This window comes from Ursus arctos, unplaced genomic scaffold, assembly GCF_023065955.2.
Source record: "Ursus arctos isolate Adak ecotype North America unplaced genomic scaffold, UrsArc2.0 scaffold_32, whole genome shotgun sequence".
Classification (NCBI taxonomy): Eukaryota; Metazoa; Chordata; class Mammalia; order Carnivora; family Ursidae; genus Ursus; species Ursus arctos.
In genome coordinates this window covers 7,180,779-7,199,014 of record NW_026623008.1, presented here as the reverse complement: position 1 = coordinate 7,199,014, position 18,236 = coordinate 7,180,779, and the positions used below count along the sequence as shown (strand labels likewise).

Here is an 18,236-nt window from a genome sequence, read left to right as displayed (position 1 = left end):
CAGTCAAGACTGAAAAGTAAGCTAAAATTATAACTTGTCACTAATTAAAATGGTAAAAAAAAAACTATCTTAGAAAAAGATATTGTGCTGCTTACACTATCTCTGGAAGGAAATGAAACACAAGTTGCTTCTGGGGAGAGAAACAGGTTGGCTACATGATAAGTGAGAGGAAGTGTTTTAACTGTATATTCTTTATACCTTTTGAATTTTATACCATGTGAATGAAGGTTTCACCTAATCACAAAAATAAAACTGTGGGAAAATGAACACAATGTATTTGACTTTGACAATGAATATAAACATAAGTTTATAATTGGCTATAAAGCCAATTTAAGATGTGGGCATTCTAAAACAATTTGTCATCAAGGAAAAAACCACTAGTATCATTATGTATATTAATAAGACTTTTCCATTTGTTTTTGTTATATAATAAATTGATTTTTGCATTTCATGAATATGGCCTTTTAATACTCATTTTCTACTTACAAGTTTTTAGTAAGATTTGCAACCCTATAAGGAAAGTAGCAACAGATACCCGTGACACTGGGATTTCTCCTGGATAGCTTAGTATGCAAAACATCACAGAGAAAAGTAGTTCTTTTTAGGATTAATTCTGGCTCCTGATCCAGGATTTCCTAAAGTCTACGTTTTAAAGGAACTTGTGATATGCACCAGCATTTTTAGAGGCAATGCCAACAGCCAAAAATGCCTCCAAACTAAGTTATAATTAAATACATTTTGCAGAGAGAAACAAGAGCTCAATAATAAGGATTTAGTGGGTTCACTTCAGCAGCACATATACTAAAATTGGACTGCTACAAATTAGCATGGCCCCTGAGCAAAGATTCAGTTATCTACTGTGTAAAATTTAACTCTTAAAATGAAGCACAAATAATAACATAGCTTAAATGAGTGACATTTAAGACCAGAAACATTTGTTCTCAGGCACCTGGGTGGCTCAGTTGGTTAAGCGTCTAACTTCAGCTCAGGTAATGATCTCGGGGACTCCAGGAGGCAGTCTGCTTGTCCCTCTGCCCCTCCCCACCCCTCCCCCATTCCGTTCGTGCTCTCTCAAATAAATAAAATTGTTTATAAGTAAATAAACAAACAAACATACATTTGTTCTCTAGTTCAATTACTAATCTAGCTCAAACTTTAAGGAGCAAATGATCAATACTGCCCTTTCTTAAAAAACTTAAAATTTCATACCCTACAAAGTTCACCTTTCACCCATTTAAAGTGTACAATTCAATACTACATTTTGCATCTTTTTCTTCTACAATTACTCATAGGATATAATTCATGGACTCAGGGGCGCCTGGGTGGCTCAGTGGTTAAGTGTCTGCCTTTGGCTTGGGGCGTGATCCCAGTGTCCTGGGATCAAGCCCCACATCGGGGTCCCTGCTCTGCTGGGAGCCTGCTGCTTCGTCTCCCACTCCCCTGCTTGTGTTGCCTCTCTCGCTGGCTGTCTCTCTCTCTGTCAAAAAATGGATAAAATCTTTAAATAATAATAATAATAAATTATTAATTAATAATTTATTGTTATTATTATTATTCATGGACTCATATCTTTTTAAAAAATCAAATAAAGAGGCAACCTCATAGTAACAGAGAACAGAATGGTGGTTACCAGAGGGTAGGGATGGGGGCAAAGGGGAGATATTGATCAAAGGATACAAACTTTTAGTCCTGAGATGATAAGTCCTGGAGACCTAATGTGCAGCACAGTGACTACAGTTAATAATAAAGTATTGTATACTTAAAATTTGCTGAGAAATAGATCTCCAGTGTTTTTATTTTAAGATTTATTTATTTATCTATTTAATAGAGAGAGAGAGCACACACACAAGCATGGGGAGCAGCAGGCAGAGGAAGAAGCGGGTGCCCCGCTGAGCAAGGAGCTCGATGTGGGACTTAATCCCAGGACCCTGGGATCATGACCTGTGCCAAAGGCAGATACTTAACTGGCTGAGCCACCAAGGCATCTCAGATCTCCAGTGTTGTCACCATGCCCACACAAAAAAAGGGCAACTATCAGAGGTGGTGGATACATTAATTACTGTGGATTGTGGTAATCATTTTGCAATGTGTACCTATATCAGAACATCACATTGTACACCTTAAATATATACAATTTTATTTTCCACTGATAGAATCCTCTACAGAGAACACTGGCAAATGGCCCACAAATAGATGAAATCAGAGTGGTTTCCCTAACAACTCAGTATTAACGTGTGTCTGGAAGAGCAATGATTCTGCTTTATCAAAAAGTTGTAGGTTTCAAGACAGCAGAACCTATCACTACTTTAATAATTTGCCTACAAATCCATTTCAAGGCATTATTAATTCAAGTACAAAATAAACTAGCTTAAGTCATTTTTCACTTAAGCAATAAATATGAAGAAAGAAGCTAAAAAGCAATGACTCAAATTTCATTAATAAATCATCTTAATTGTAAAAAAAATTATAAGCAAATTATTACTTATAACTTTAGTAATAAATTTACAAGTTTATTATCGATTGCAGCTATATCTGTTGTTCAACTCAAAGAACTACTGTAAGGAAGGAGAGTAAGTTAAGACCATCTTGGCAAGCTCAAGTACCATTTAAAATCAAGAAAGAAAAATAATTTTAGAGCCTCAATAGATACATTTCATATCATGATTTAGTAAAAAATCACTGCTTACACCTTTATTATCATAAAGATTTCAACGTAGTAACTTTAGCTAAATTAGGGTAGTTCTCCAGGGATTTCTCAATTGTGAAGAACAAAATAAACAGTCCATACTTAAATATACTATCACAAATACCACAGGGGGAAGCATTTAGTGGATCAGAGTAGCAAAGTTCGAAGTGTTACTACACAAGTGTTCGTTTATTCTGTTCACAGTAAGGGAACAGAGAAAGGACAGGAAGATGAGATATAATTAATAGAAAATAGCATGTACTCACTGGTCGAGTTGCCTTGCATCTGAATGATGCACTTGGACTCTTTGCTGGTCTCCCGAGAATTGAAGGGCCGAACCCGCACAGCCACTTTCACTGAGGCTCCCGACATTCTGATGGTCTTATTATATATATGCAGTCCAGGAATAAAGAATCAAATCTTCTTTTGAAGTTATGTTCAAGTTTCCTCTAAAAAGAAAGCAATCCACACAGGTAGTCAGAATTTAAAAAAGCATGGGCTAACACGAGCATAAAGGCTACTCCCCTACGTCTCTGGACTATTTCTATTTCCATTTCTAAAAATCTCGTCCCTTTTCTTCCCATAGATCTTATATTCTCAAAAATTTCCAAATAGAAAATTAAAGACTGAGACTTATTTTCCTATTCCATTATCTCTTTCCCATACCTAAAAAGTCCCTAAACTTAATAATAATAAAATAATAACAACAACAATAATAAATATAACTGCAGTAACAGGCATCTTTCTTGTTCTCTGTTTTTCTGGATCAATCTTCAGTAATATATGAAAAGTACCAAATGCTTATCTGTTACACAGAGTTCCTTACACAAGTAACTTCCTATCTGCAAAACTCATCACCTTCCTTTAAAGAAATGCTCTGAACTTCTATACTTCAATTGCAGTTTGAAACATTCAGTTACATGATATATAATTAAACAGCAAAGGACAAAGATAAACTCCAGCATCTCCTTCCACTTCTAAGTACCCAGGGATTCCTTTAATTTCCACATGTACCTCATGTGACCCTTACAAACATCCTTTACAATGAGCAGAGAAGTTTCCAGAGAAGGTTCTACCCTTGAATGTGCCACTGACTCATGGCAAAATCAAATCACTACATTTCACTATTAAATGAAGCCAGAGGAAAAAATGTGAATATTTTTCAGGGGAATAGTTTCCCTCCCAACAGAACAAAACAAACACTATTCTGTGAAAAAAAACCCACGTAAGTAACCTCCACAAGAAACGACAGATCTCAATCTGCACTCTATCCATTATATAAACGTATTCAAGAGGAACCAAACAAAAGAAAAAACTGAAAAAGAAAACCACATATAAGTCCAATTATCAGGGAACCCCAATAAAACTTCAATCTCATTTTCCCCACATAATTAAGTAGAGATTAGCAATCCTAAACTACAGCAGCACAACTACTACTGCTTTCCAATAAGAAAAGTAAAAAATCAATCAAAACAAAACAAAACAAAATAAAAACCAAAAAGCCACTCTCCACCTCATTACCCTCTCTTATTTTCTAACGGCACTATTTGAAATTCTTGTTTTTTTTGGAACACATCTATTGTCCATCTCTCATGCCTCCATCTGAATCCTCAGAGATCTTGTTTGCTACCACTTAGACCAGTGCCTGATGAAAGAGCGCAGTAAATGTTTGTTGAAGGAGTGAATTAATGAATTGCACTTGACCAATGAACAATATGGGCTTGAAATGCGCAGGTCCACTTGCACGTGGATTTTTTTCGACAAACACTGTAAGGTATTGTAAATATATTTTCTCTTCGTTATAATTTTCTTAACATTTTCTTCTCTTTTTTCTAAGAATATAGTACATAACACATGTATCACACAAAATATCTGTTCATCAACTCGTTATATTGGGCTCTGGTCAACAGTGGGCTGTTAGCAGTTAAATTTTGGGGAGTCACAAGTTATATATGTATTTTCCCCTACACTGGGGGGGGGGAGCACCCCTAACCCCTACGTTGTTCAAGGGTTAACTGTATATTTCCCAGTTGTGAGAATTACCTGTTCAAGTCCTTTGCCTGGTTTGCTGACATTTTTTTGGTTTTGTTTCAAATAATTGTAGTATTTATTGATATTAATGTTTTTTATATTTGCTGTGATGTTTTTCCAGTCTGTTTCCCATTTTATTTAACATTAAACAGATGGTTCTTGCTTAATATATCAAACCTTTATTGTAATCACATTTATCAAATGAAAGTTTAGAGTTATTAACTCTCCCAGTCAATAGAGCATCACCTATAGTCACTAGCTGAGTACTCTGCCAAAAGAGCGAATGAAGTATTCAGAAAAAGCAAGACACAGAACACACTTCAATCCCCACCCAAAGTTCACTGTGATATACAGCCACATCTGAACTCTCAACACGCCTCATTATCTTCTCCCCCAAACTATCAATCTCTGCCAATCTTCCCACTTTTATCTGACCCCATATCATAAACCTTGCCGTCATCTTTGTTTCTTTCTCTTTGAATCCTTTTATTAGTGTTAACATTATTAATGATATACCATAGCAAAACTTTAAAAACATAAGTTTGCATATTTCTATCAATTCCTTCCTCTCATTCCCATTGCCATTACCCCCCCCCCCCCCACTGCCACTGCCTAATCTAGTCCTCACTACCTCATGCCTACCATACTTGGAATAGTGGAACTGATCTTTGAGCTTTTCATTTTAATCCAATAGTCCTTACACAGGGTTGCACAAAACGGAACCACACAGCGGTCTTATGAAAAACAAATGAGCCTGGTATTCAACAGCTCTGAAATTGGAGTTTTTGTTTTTCATTTTCCAAAGATTATGTTGTACATTCTTAACCTTGCTGCAAGTTAACCTTTCTAAAGCATGACTTTCAAATTCACTTCCAAACTCAAGAACCTTCTCTTATTCCCCATGCTTACAACATCAAGACCAAAGTCGAGGTACTCGGTGTTCTAGTCAAGCTCCTTTACCAACCCCTACACATGCTCTTTCACATTTCCTAACAATTTCTCCCCTACATTGGGGACATGAATTTTCATTCTTCTATTTGTTGGGCAGCTTTAGTCTTACCTCTTACTAAATGACTACCCAAATATTCCAGGAATCACTGGTATTTCCTACAGCACTTATAGCCCCAAACACATTATGAGAACCCTGCTATCATTTCATGTGACTGCATTCTATCTCAAACTGTTCTTTAATAGCTTCCCAAAGTGAAACTCCTATTGCCTCAAGAAACTCTTTGAACTTGGGCTCCTTGAAAAAACGGCTAATTCCAAGGCTGGGCAAGAAATTTCAAGATGGGGGCGCCTGGGTGGCTCAGTTGTTGAGCGTCTGCCTTCGACTCAGGGCGTGATCCTGGCGTTATGGGATCGAGCCCCACATCAGGCTCCTCTGCTGGGAGACTGCCTCTTCCTCTCCCACTCCCCCTGCTTCTGTTCCCTCTCTCGCTGGCTGTCTCTCTCTCTGTCAAATAAATAATAAATAAAATCTTAAAAAAAAAAAAAAAGAAATTTCAAGATGATCCTGGGACATTGTATTGTGATCATAAGCACGAAATCTATCAAAGATAAACAGTCATGGCAAAAGGACACAAGTGCCAACTCAAAGGGGCTCCCAAACACGGAATAATTAGAGCATAAAAATAAATACATTCATACAAACCACAAATGGACTGAAGAACATCAAATATATAAATTCACAAGTTCATATTTTAAAAAGCCTCATTATTCTGAAAACTGGCAAATAAAAAAGTAAGCATACGCCCAGTCTGTATATCCTGTATAAACTATACTCCAGGACAGCCAAATAGTCAATGAGGACAAGTTCTTTTCACAAAAAAAAAAAGTCCGGCTAATAACTGCAGAAGAGATGACAGAATTGGAATGTCACCATTTTCCAACCCTACTGATATAAAGGCTCTCTGCAACAACTGTCACTAGCTACAAAAAAAAAAAAAAAAAAAGCCTTAGATGAATGGCTGGTTGATGTGGGAACATTTTATTGCTTGGATTAGGGTGACAGTAACTAAGCCAAACAATCAATCTGAACATCCCTAAAAATGGGACACCTGGGTGGTCTATGCTTCCACATGTATTATAATGGGAAACACACAGCACCACCTAGGAAGTATTCTTATCCTACCCCTTTAAAAAAAAAAAAATGAAGAGAATGAGCCTCAGCTCAGACTACCAGTTACAGGACACTTAGGGGAGCAAATGAAAAATTTAAATGACACCTGAAAGATACAATCAGCCAAACCCAGAATATGGAAAAATCTACAGGTCATGTCACCCAGTTTCTTAAAATAAATAGCATGGGGGAGGGGGTGTAATAAAAGAGACTTGTGTTAGTTACCAACCAAATGCAATGATTTTTTTAATCAAGAAACTCCTCAAAAAAAAAAACATTTCTTAGATATCAGATTAGTCTGAACATAGACTGGGTATCAGATAATGTTAAGAAATTTGTAAGGGAAGATAGAATAAACAAGTTTGCCAAAATGACAATTATTGAATACTGTAGATATTTAAGTTAAAAAACCAAAAACTTCTTCTTTTGTATGCTATCCAAGGCCTGCCAAAGTGTTGAATGCTTCTGACTGATTTACAAACAGACAACAAAGGCTGAAACGTCCTTGCGGGGATTTAGATAGCAAGAACCATGCATTTGTGACTAGGAACCAAGCCACTAACATCTCCAACACCTGCTTGCTTCTTCTATTCGTCTAATCAACTGCCAAATTACATAGCTTCTACCTATAAAATTTCTTTCCATTTCTATCCCTGCCATCCCTTTTAGATCTTCAACATTTCTTACCCAAGACTGTTAACCTTACCACTTTCTCTTGCTTCCTTCTACCCCAACCCTACTGCACAACACTGCCACATTCATCGACTCCATTCACACCACGCAGCACTGACAAACTGGCCTTCCTGAAGCACAGGTCTGTTCATATCAGTGTCCACTTAAAAATCCTCAAAGTTCCTCTACTGTCTCCCAAGCAATGACTGCACTTCCCACATGGCATTCAATGTGTCCTGCGACATAAACCACCTATCTTTACAAGCCCACAAAACACTGCCTTCCATCCACATTCCTTAACAACCACCCACCACGGGCTTCCTGAAATTATCTCATGCTTTTCTGTCCCTCTGCCTTTGCTCCAACGTTCCAGAAGGAACACTGTGCCCTTCGTCGTCTACCATTCTTCTCAAAATCCAATTTATTCTTCTAAGGACCACTCGTATGTCACCTATTTCTAAAGCCTTCACAGAATCTCCCCACTTTCCAAACCAAATGCTAATGCCTCTCCATTTATTACTACTCAGCTCACCAACCTGAGGCCAAGGAAGTTATTTACTTTTCTTATCTCTACTATATATTTTAAGTTCCTCGTGGACAAGAACTGAATTTTAGTCATGTTTCTAATCCCCTAGATACAGGGTCTTGAATATACTAGTTAAAATATTTTAGTTGAATTCCTGGTTATTGTGTCAATAGGCTCATGCCTGAATGGCATTAATAAAAACCGTAAGTCGTTCCAAAATAGAGACAAGTCATTTGATCAAAGGAAAAAGGATAAAATTGATTTCGAATTCCTTCCTAATTAAAAAAGCTAACAGTCATTCTTTTTTGGAAGTGATAAGTACATAGGCCGGTGATGGGTAGTAAGGAGGGCACGTATTGCATGGTGCACTGGGTGTTATACGCAAGTAATGAATCATGGAACTTTACATCAAAAACGTGAAATGTACTGTATGGTGACTAACATAATAAAGAATTATTATTAAAAAAATTTTTTTAATTACTCCCCCCAAATAAATTACTTTTCTCAAACAATTTGAATCTAAATATATATATATATATATTTTTTTTTTTTTTTTTTTTTCTGATTTAACTGTCTTGAGGTAAACCTGCAAACATCTTCACAAGTAAGTTAAAATTTTACACAGTAGGGGCACGTGGGTGGCTCAGTCAGTTAAGCGCTGCCTTCTGCTCAGGTCATGATCCTGGGATCCTGGGACGGAGCCTGGCATGGCATCAGGCTTCCTGCTTGGTGGGGAGTCGGCTTCTCCCTCTGCCCCTCACCCCTGCTCACTCTCTCTCTCTCAAATAAATAAAATGTTTAAAAAAATTTTTTACACAGTAATAGGAAACTACAGTTAAATAAACCACAGAAAGTGTTACTTTGTTACTTCTCTACTACTATAAACAGTATAATAGAATTACAGCAAAGAATTACAGCTTCAAAATTCCCTGGCTCTTTAAGAAAAATTACCAATTATATAAGTCTGAAATCAGGCTTAAGTTCCAGTTGGAAACAATAATTACAGAACACTTTTAGGAAGTTATAGGAAAACAATACTTGTTTTAATTAGCATAAAAACTATTCTCTGAGCTTTGAGCAGCCAAAGGAAGAAAGGAAGGTAGGAAAGATAATCACACATACTCTAAATCACTTACACAGCCTCAGTTCTAGACTGTTCCTCTGACCAGTTTTCCTTCCTATGACACAATTAGAAGCATCAGGAAAGTGGAATGGAGCAAAAATTCCAGAAGCATTCACACAATGAAGGGATAATAAAACAGGCCCAAATGTATTTGAATTTTTCTGAATTTTTGCCCAATTGCTTAACTTTGATCTTGTGCAATTGAACTTGCCCTGAGGCTCCCTGGACAATTAGGAGCCTAAGGAGAAGATTAATTCTCAAACTGACCTTTCAGCAGTGAATAAACAGAAATGAAATAATACTAGTTTTTGGTTGGTTTGCTTTTGTAATATTCCTTTTCTATAGAAAACAGCCAGAATTATATTCCTAAAACAGAAGTCAGTTCATGTCATTTCCTCTACTTAAAAACCTTCCATTGGTTTCCGTGGCCTCAGAACATAACCTAAAAATTCAAGGGCCTCCACAATCCAACCTCTTCCCCAGCCTCCGTTTTCATTGCCCAGCTTCAAGCCTTCTCCACCAAGCACCCTCTTACTGCACCAAACACACTACTCCTGGAAGCTCAATCTCGCTTCTCAACCTATTACAAGTCCGTATCTTTTGAGGACAAGGTCAAATATCACCACGAAGCAGGAAGCGTTAAGTCACATGTTCCTTAATGTGCCCCTTTCTGAGGCAAAAGTGATACCTTCTTTCTCTTTGCTCCTTAAAAACGTGTTGATTCATTTTCCTACTTACTCCATCTGCCCTATGTTGCAGCCAGTAGTTCACTTAACTCTCATGCACTGATAACAGTATTCAGTACATGTTTGTCACAAATGAAAATAGAATTTAACCAAGAAACTCAGTCTTTTAAATTCAATATTCACACAATTTACTATACAGTATCAAATTTACAATAGCAACAAGCAGTCTATTTAAAAGATCTTTTCCAATGAATTATGGCTTAAAAAATGAACTATAACTTAAAGAATGAATGGGTCCCCACAAGTAAATATCTGTAGCCAGTGAGCCCATTTTGAGATGCTATGAAAACTTCGTTATTGTAAGTTTTGCATCTCTCAGGCCAATAATTTCCATGAGGACCAAGCAGATTTTAGGACTCTTGTCACTGGCCATGGTTATTCTGATAAAATGCCCCCCTCAAAAGTAAAAATTTATTTTTCTATGTGTATGAATTACCTGTCTATTCTTGGTCTTCGACTCTATGAATAAAAATCAGCCATGAGCCAAACTGTGAAAGCTCAAAATGAATCACATGTTGGAAAAGCTTCCTTCTGCATTTTAACCCAATGCCAAGAATCAGACTGCACAGGAAAAGTCTCCTGACAGATCAGATTTTCAATCTCAAACGGGGTTAAACTAGCTCATCCAGACTCTCCAACTGCGTTCTTTAAACCACTATCTAAAATAAGTCTTAAAATACAGTTTTGGACTTATTAGACACACGTCGTCCTGTCACTGAAATTAATAAACCAAGGATCTTCCTTTTCACCAATAACATGATTTTATTCATACACCAGGAGGTGCATCAAGAGACAACAGCTCCTAGGGGCACTTGGCTGGCTCAGTCGGTAAAGCATGTGACTCCTGACCTCAGGGCCATGAGTTCAAACCCCACACTGAGCATACAGCTTAAAAAATAAAAATAAATTAAAAAGAGACAACAGCTCCTATGGCATAAAATATTCTAAATGAAAGTGATTTTTTTTTCTTTTTTCTTCCAAAGTCTAGTTGGTTAATACTAAACTCGATCTAGTAAGTCAATTCGTTCTAATATCTGAAGCTGTCTCATAATTTTATTTTAGCAGCTCTGCTGGGAATTCTGCCACTCAAATCCCACATTCCACTGAAGCTCTTCTATTGTCAAAGTGGATGACAGACAACACCTTCTCCTGGAATTGTCCAGTCTAAAATGAAGTCAGCTCAGCTATAGTGTAGAAAGGGTAAGTTTCAATCAGAGGTTAATTCAAATTTGGTATGAGCTGAGCCCCTGCCCTTAAAGAGACGGCATGACCAAAAAAAAAAAAAAAAGTAAAGAAAAAATCTGGTATGAGCCAAGGTTCCCTCCTTCTAAAACTTCCCCATGACCACACCTCTGCAGCTACCAGCCTGGGAGGTAGCTCACCAACTGGGCAAGAAAGCAGGTCAGACTTTTCCATGTGTCAACAATGTGTCAATCTTTCCACATGATAAACAGATACAGAAAGTTTAATAGGCATGTTTTCATTTAGATGACAATACAAGTATTCCAGACTCTCACAAGGGATAAATAATGAGTTTTCTGCAGGGAAATTCAGGTTTATCTTTATACAGAGTTAATATCTGAATCATACTAGTCATACCCTTCACAAAAAAGACTCTGTTTATAGTTCAGTGTTGTATCTTCCGTTTGGAAAGCAGGTGGATTACTTTTTTTAAAAAGGTCTTTGAAGAACATTTTTTCCTTTTACTTAAAGACCTGTTGAAAACACTTCGTATGTACATCGTTATATCAGGATGTAACACTTTCCTCTTACAGTTTTAGAATTTATTACCAAAAAAAAAAAAGTTTCTCCTGATGAACCATTATATATATATACGTACATATATATGTATATTTTCTTTCCCTTTCTACCTTGACTTCTAAAAGTTTCAAAACTAAATTATAATAACCACATTACGCAAATTGCTGTAACTTATTTATTTAGTTTTTCCTCCTGTTACACAGAGTTTTCTTTCTTATCAATACTTTAACAGCCCCCTTATATTTATGGATTTGTGGTAGGCTGCTTAAAACCTTTTTAGAAGCTGTAAGCAGTAGAAATTATACACAAAAAAGTTCCTGCAATAAACCTATTCTGCTACTTAACATCAGAAATATGTCAAAGTTCTAGTTCCTAAAAACAAAAGACTTTAAAAATCACACAAAAATTTGTGTTGAATGAATTTGGTAACACTGTGACTGGCCAGAAAAGCAGGCCAAGATCTGAAACCAGATCCACCAAACAGAAGCAGACAAAAGGTCAATGAAGGAGGGAGTGTGAAGTAAGCAATGCTTCCAGTGCAGCAAAGGCATGAAGTGTGTCGCCTGGTTTCAGCAATAACAGGCTAGAAACCAGGGCAAGAGCAGGTGTTGGTGAAGGGAGGGCCACTGAAGCCCATCGATGGTGGGCTGGGGAGTAATTAGGAAGCTAGAAATGGAAATACAAGAACCCTCTTGCTTCCAGAACTTGGCTATGAGGGGCAGGAGAGTGACAGCTAGGAGGGAACAGGAACAAGGGAAGGATTTTTCTTCCTGCTTCCCCATTTTTATTAGGAGAGATCTTCATGTTTCTATACTTTATTCAACAGCTACTTATTAGGTGCCTACCATGTGATAGGCAGCTCCAGGAGTCTGGGATAAATCAATGAATGAAACAGATAAATATCCCTGCCATGGAGGAGCTTACATTCTAATTCTAGTAGGCGAAGTAGGGACATTAAAACAATAATTTCTCCAGAATGCAGTGTGATAATAAGCATTACCAGGGAGAGAAAGTACAGCAAAGGCAGGCGGCTCAGGAGGATGGTGGGGAGGAACACTGTGCACGTGCATAAATGAGGTTAGGGTAGGCCTGTTGAGGTGGTGGGCTTTAAGCAAAAACTTGAAGAAGGTGAAGGAGTTAGCCAAGCGACTTTCAGGGGAGGAGTACTAAACTTCTGTAACTACCTTTATCCATAAAATTCCTTGACTTCAGCTCAAGCAAACGTTAGCTTCATGCTGTTCCAGTGACTCAGTATTGTGGCCCCGTCTTCTACCTTGTCATCACCTTTGGATCTGTCTTAATGTCAGGTTCTAGATAGAAGAGTCAGAGCAAAGGCCCTACGGTGGGACTACAGGGAAACAGCAAAAGGGGAAAAGAGTAACCAAATACATCAAGTCCCTAAAGATTACAAGACAATGACATCCAGAACACAGGCCAAGGGATTAGTTGAAGTCTGGAGAGTAACCTTTTCTCTAAGACTGGAGGAAAGAAGGTAAGAAAGAAGCCAGAGAATTCTTTACGTAGAGAAGAGGAAGGGGGGGGGGGTCTTGCCTTTTTTCCCCAATGAGATGTTAGGTAAGGTTTTAAGCCAAGCATGGGGCAGCAGTGGGGAGGCTTGAGTAAAGCAGTCAAAATTTTGACGTCACTGTGGAGAACAGGGGAGGGAACTGAACAGAATTACTTCAACAAACACCAAAGACAGATTTAGAGGAGACCTAAGATTACACATTAATTGTGGCACTAACCCCCAGCACCGTGTGAGATTTCTCCACGGCAGACTAAAAACAGAAGGTACGGGTAGTAGGAAGGATGTAAGGCTGCCATCTGCATAACGGGTCTTGCAGAATAATAAAGAATTAAAGATTGCCAGTGCTGGCAAGAAAAGAGCTGAAGCAGTGCACTCCAGAAGTCACAGCGTACTAAAGGAAGACAAGTAAAATGTGGAAGAGGCTGATGGACCAGGAGACGATGTGGGAGAGCACACGGGAGACTACAAAAGTGAGAACTATAAATGATCGGAGCTTCAGATCTGAAGAACAACCTGACATTAAGACAGATCCAGAGGTGATGACAAGGTAGAAGACGGGGCCACAATACTGAGTTACTGGAACAGCATGAAGCTAACGTTTGCTTGAGCTGAAGTCAAGGAATTTTATGGATAAAGGTAGTTACAGAAGTTTAGTACAGTAGTTACGTACTCATTTCCAGTGACCTGGGGGGAAGTCATTTACCCTGTTTCTTCATTTGTAAAATAGGGGGTAAGAGCATCTATTTCATATGGTTGTTAAAAGGATTAAATTAGCGAACAATGTAAAGTACTTGGAAAAGAGCCTAGCACACAGAAAGGGCTCAATATGAGTGAGCTATTTTGTCACTATTGTTGTTGTTATTGTTTATACAGTCATTGACATCTGCCAGGATGATGTCAGAAATTCAGACAGAGGGAGAACTAAGTCAAGTATCAAAGACATCACACAGAGCAATGGTAGAGGATGGTATTAAAAAATTTCTTTAATCCATCAGACATTTACAATCTTCTGACTTCAAACACATACACAAACAACCACAAAGCAATCATAAAAGTACCGAATGACCATTAGGTAAGTATTATATGGCAATACAAAAGGGAAAAGGCTCTGACTATAAAAACCATGGAAACTACCGCGGTATGGACTAAATTGTACTCAACCACTAAACTGTACTGAAACGGAAAACACCTTGAGTTAACTTTATCTTACCATGTCTGCATACGAATGGTAAAGTGTAAATTCCTTGAGAGTGAAGAACTAAATCTCTATATGCACTGTCAATAAACTGGTAATGCAGATCATAAAAGTGAGCGTAAATGAATCACTGGGCCATTAACCAGAAAGCCCACCTCAAAGGGAAGTCCCAGGACCCTTCTGTATGGTTTTTCTTGTCACAGTCACATCCGCTTCATTTATCTTCTATTCTAATGAGCTGCACGCAGAAACGTTCTGAAAGCATGTATATTTACCCACACTTTTATGAACTCCAGAAATTCATTAGTTTGTTCCAACAAGGCCATCTTTCAAAGAGAACTACATGAAGTAGACAGGCTACACCTTTCACATCAGAGCCTTGTAAAATTATATCCTATCAGTTTACAAGTTCAAAAGGATATGCTTCACTCCTGGAAAAGTCCTGCTGTGATTAGCAGCCCGAGAAGGGGTTTACAAACTAGAAGGCAGGGGCCCATTGTTGTCCTTTACTTTGTACCCAGAACAAGACCATGGCAGGGAAGCGGGCTAGAAAGCTTTGGCCTGGGAGAGACTATTGGCACTCTTCTTGAGAGTTTATTCCCTGAACAAATTCAAAGTGGGAAAGAGAAAAAAGGAAAGCTGCATTCATATCTGGTCTTGGAAGGAAAAATGGTCTGTTTAAAGCCTTCGAAGCTGTACTTAATTGGATAAATTTTGGAAAAACATTCATCAGAGCAGAGCTGCAGGGATTCGTAAGACTCTGCCACCAAATCAGATTCACAATCAGGTCTGATTTTACCAAATGCTGAAATTATATTTAACCACAATTCTTCAGATCTTTTTTTGCTAATCAAGTAACTGTAAAAATTTAAAACTTAGAAATAGTTTTTAATTGGGGCATGAAATTTTAAAACAGACATTCTGGATTTCTCTCATGTTAAAGTAATACAAAAAGCACTAGTTTCTACTGACACCATTTTTCATTCAACTAAGTTTTAAAAGGAAAGCTTAACGGTAGAAATACAAAAATAGGGTATTAAGACTCTTCTTAGAAAACCCTGACTGAAAATTTTTAGCTAGTTCAACTTAAGTTACAGGAATTTGTTCATTAAGAAATGGAGTTTGAAAGCAAAGGGCACAAAGACAGGCATGCCACTCTCCAGGTCCTATAAACATCAAGCATGTAGGAGAAGGCAGATTTACAGGCTCACACTGAATTCGGTTATTGATCATTTCCAGATCTGCTTTACAACCCCAAGGTGTGTGCAGTCCTCATACTCCATCCTTACACAGTACTTATTTAACTCCACCTGCCTCATAATCCAACAGCCACACCAAGTTAATTAGAAAGCACCACCTCAAGAGAACACAAGCTAAGATTTTATTATGACTAAGCTAAGCTGACAAAATGCCAGCCTTTAAATAAAATATCCACCATGATATCACTTAAGAGCTATTCGAATCCAATCACCACACTTTCATGGGGCTCAGACAGACCCATCTATGACACAAAGCGACATATTCAATGTCGGCAGAACAGCTGCCTAGAACAGTAAGATATGTGAGCAAGGGATCTGTTGACAATCTAATTTCAGCTACCTCCAGATTCCACAAAGATGACAACCTGCATCCTCAGAAATACTGCTGCATGCCTCTCCCACTGTCAGAATATGCCAGGTTACTAAATCTCTGCATGGTGAGCTACTCTGAAAATCTACCCATCCAATGCAATATACTAACTCGAAGCCTCCCTACTGGTAAACTGGCCTTAGCAATCCTCAGATCTGCCTGTGTACATGTAAGGTATGATCATCAGGCCTCCACGTCCACAGCACTGGTCATACAAGATGAACAGAGAAACACAGTATTTCACCCCAACAAGAATGGAATCCTCACGGCACTTGAGCACAGAAGCTCATTTAGCAATTCACCAAGGAGAAAAAGTGATTCGGGAGTTCAATTCTGGTTTTAGGGCCGGAATGTGTTGTGTTGCACGAACAATGACTAGCTTGCTCGAGCAGGCTCCCAACCCCCACAACTTGGCTTCTGGCGCGGCCAGTCACCCTGAAAGCTGCCAGGGCTGTCACTCGGTGCCTTCCAGCAACCGGACTTGGCTACTAAAGGATTTGTCAGATCATCCTCCCAATATGGCTGCCAGAGTGATCCTGAGCTGCTGAACGCCGAGACCACACCAGCCTTCCTCGCGGCTGGCCGGCATCCCACACGCCCCCTCCCTTTCCATCGCGCCCCTCTCTCCGGTCCTCGCGCCATCGGCTTCCCCTCCGCCACGCCAAGCCCCCTCCTACCTTCATCTGGCAAAAGGGCATAATCCCATTCCCAGGCTCAGCTCCGACGCCAACCATAATGGGGGAGAGGGGATGGGGGGGAAACGAGCACCGGCGCTTCCAAACGGCGCGGCGCCCGCTCCACAGGGATGCAGTGTGCGCAGAGAACACAGGCAGCCGACAGCGGCGGGCCGGCGGACCGCTGGGCACAGCCCGAGTCCGGCGGCTCAGGGGCAGCCGAGGGCTGGTGTGGGACACTGCGGGCGACCCAGCAGGCCGCTGGACCCGAAGCCGGGGCTCGCCAGCCAGGGAGGGTCCCCCGCCCCGCCCCACCCCGCGCCCCGGTGCGCGGCGCGGCTCCCGCCCGGCCCGGCGTTTCCTCCGCTCGGACCCCGCCCGGCCCCGGCCCGGCCTCCTCTCCCCCGAGAGGGCCCCCTCCCCAGCCCTGGCGGCCGCGGCGCCAACCGCCGCCCGCCCCCCGCCTTACCTCAGCCGCGCTGCGGACGGACGGGCGGACGGACGGGCCGGGTCAGCAGGCGCCGCGGCGCGCGGGGGCGCGGGGGGCCCGGCACCGACGCTCCTCAGAGAGAGCAGCGGCCGCCGCGAGCCGCAGGGCGCCGCTCCGGAGCCCCATCACGCAGCGGCCCGGCCCCGCATCTAGGGCCGCGGCGCGGGGAGGGCGGGACTGCGGGAGGCCGGGGCGCGGCGACGAGCCGGCGGTGGCAGCTGCGGCGGACGGGAGCGGCTCGGACTCGCGCTGGCGCCTCCCAAGGCGGCCGCCGTCTGACTGCCCCGCGTCGGTCCTCGCGAAGCTCCGCCCGCAGCCGCCCGCGCCGGACACCGCCCCGAGCCCGGCCGCGGTGCGTCACCTCGGCCCGTCCCGACGTCCGCGACTGACGCGGGAGGCGGCCAATCGGGACTTAGAGCTCGGGGCGGCCGGCCAATCGCAGGGAGAGCCAGAGAGGGGTTGGGGCGAGGAGCTGCAGAGATGCCCGGGCGCCTCCTGGTGGCCCGGGCGCCCGCGCGGGTGTGGGGGTGCGGAGCTGCGGGGTTGGGGAGGCCCGCGGCCAGAGTCCCCTCCCGGGTGACCCGCGAAGGACGTTATTCGGCAGCAGTCGCGCCTGGCCCACCTGATGATCCGCCTTGTAAGGGAACAAAGCTTGGCCAAGTGGAGCGGGGCGGGACTGTGGAGGCCAGGCGCCTGCGGAGGGGCTGAGATGAATATGGGAGGCGGCCGAGTGTGCAGTCATAGTCGGTTTGGAAAGCTTCTCGCTGGGTGAAGCCGCCAAACACGGCGCAGTCGGAATTGAAACACGCAAAGGGATGAGTGTATTATCCCGCAGCAAGCTTCCCGGCCTATTCTTATCGAGCCCGATCACAACACCTCCCACACGCCACCTTGGGAGAAAAGGCGGAATGAGTAATGGAAAAGCATGACTTAGTGGGCATTCAACTTGTCTCCTTGGGAGACCGGGTAAGGGCCGTGAGTAAAAGAACAAAACGCTTTGTATGTCCCTGAGCTAATGACCCGAGCTCCCTTCCGGGAGGATGCCCTTGAAGG

The 18,236-nt window shown here is 41.3% G+C and overlaps 1 protein-coding gene across 6 annotated transcripts in view; it reads right to left on the bottom strand.

The window, feature by feature from the left end:
• The window catches only part of KIF1B (kinesin family member 1B), a 135,244-nt gene extending 117,774 nt beyond the window's left edge, over positions 1-17,470 (bottom strand). For 3 of the 6 annotated variants that reach the window (XM_026519872.4, XM_044391495.3, XM_044391496.3), the window contains exons 1-2: positions 17,163-17,470; positions 2,953-3,135 (exon numbers count right to left, since the gene is read on the bottom strand). In XM_026519872.4, the coding sequence (XP_026375657.1) occupies positions 2,953-3,058 (106 nt within the window). In that variant the 5' untranslated portion in view covers positions 3,059-3,135; positions 17,163-17,470. The remainder of the gene's footprint in view (positions 1-2,952; positions 3,136-17,162) is intronic. The other 3 variants (XM_044391497.3, XM_026519870.4, XM_026519871.4) reach the window with 2 other exon arrangements.
• Positions 17,471-18,236: the final 766 nt, after the last annotated feature.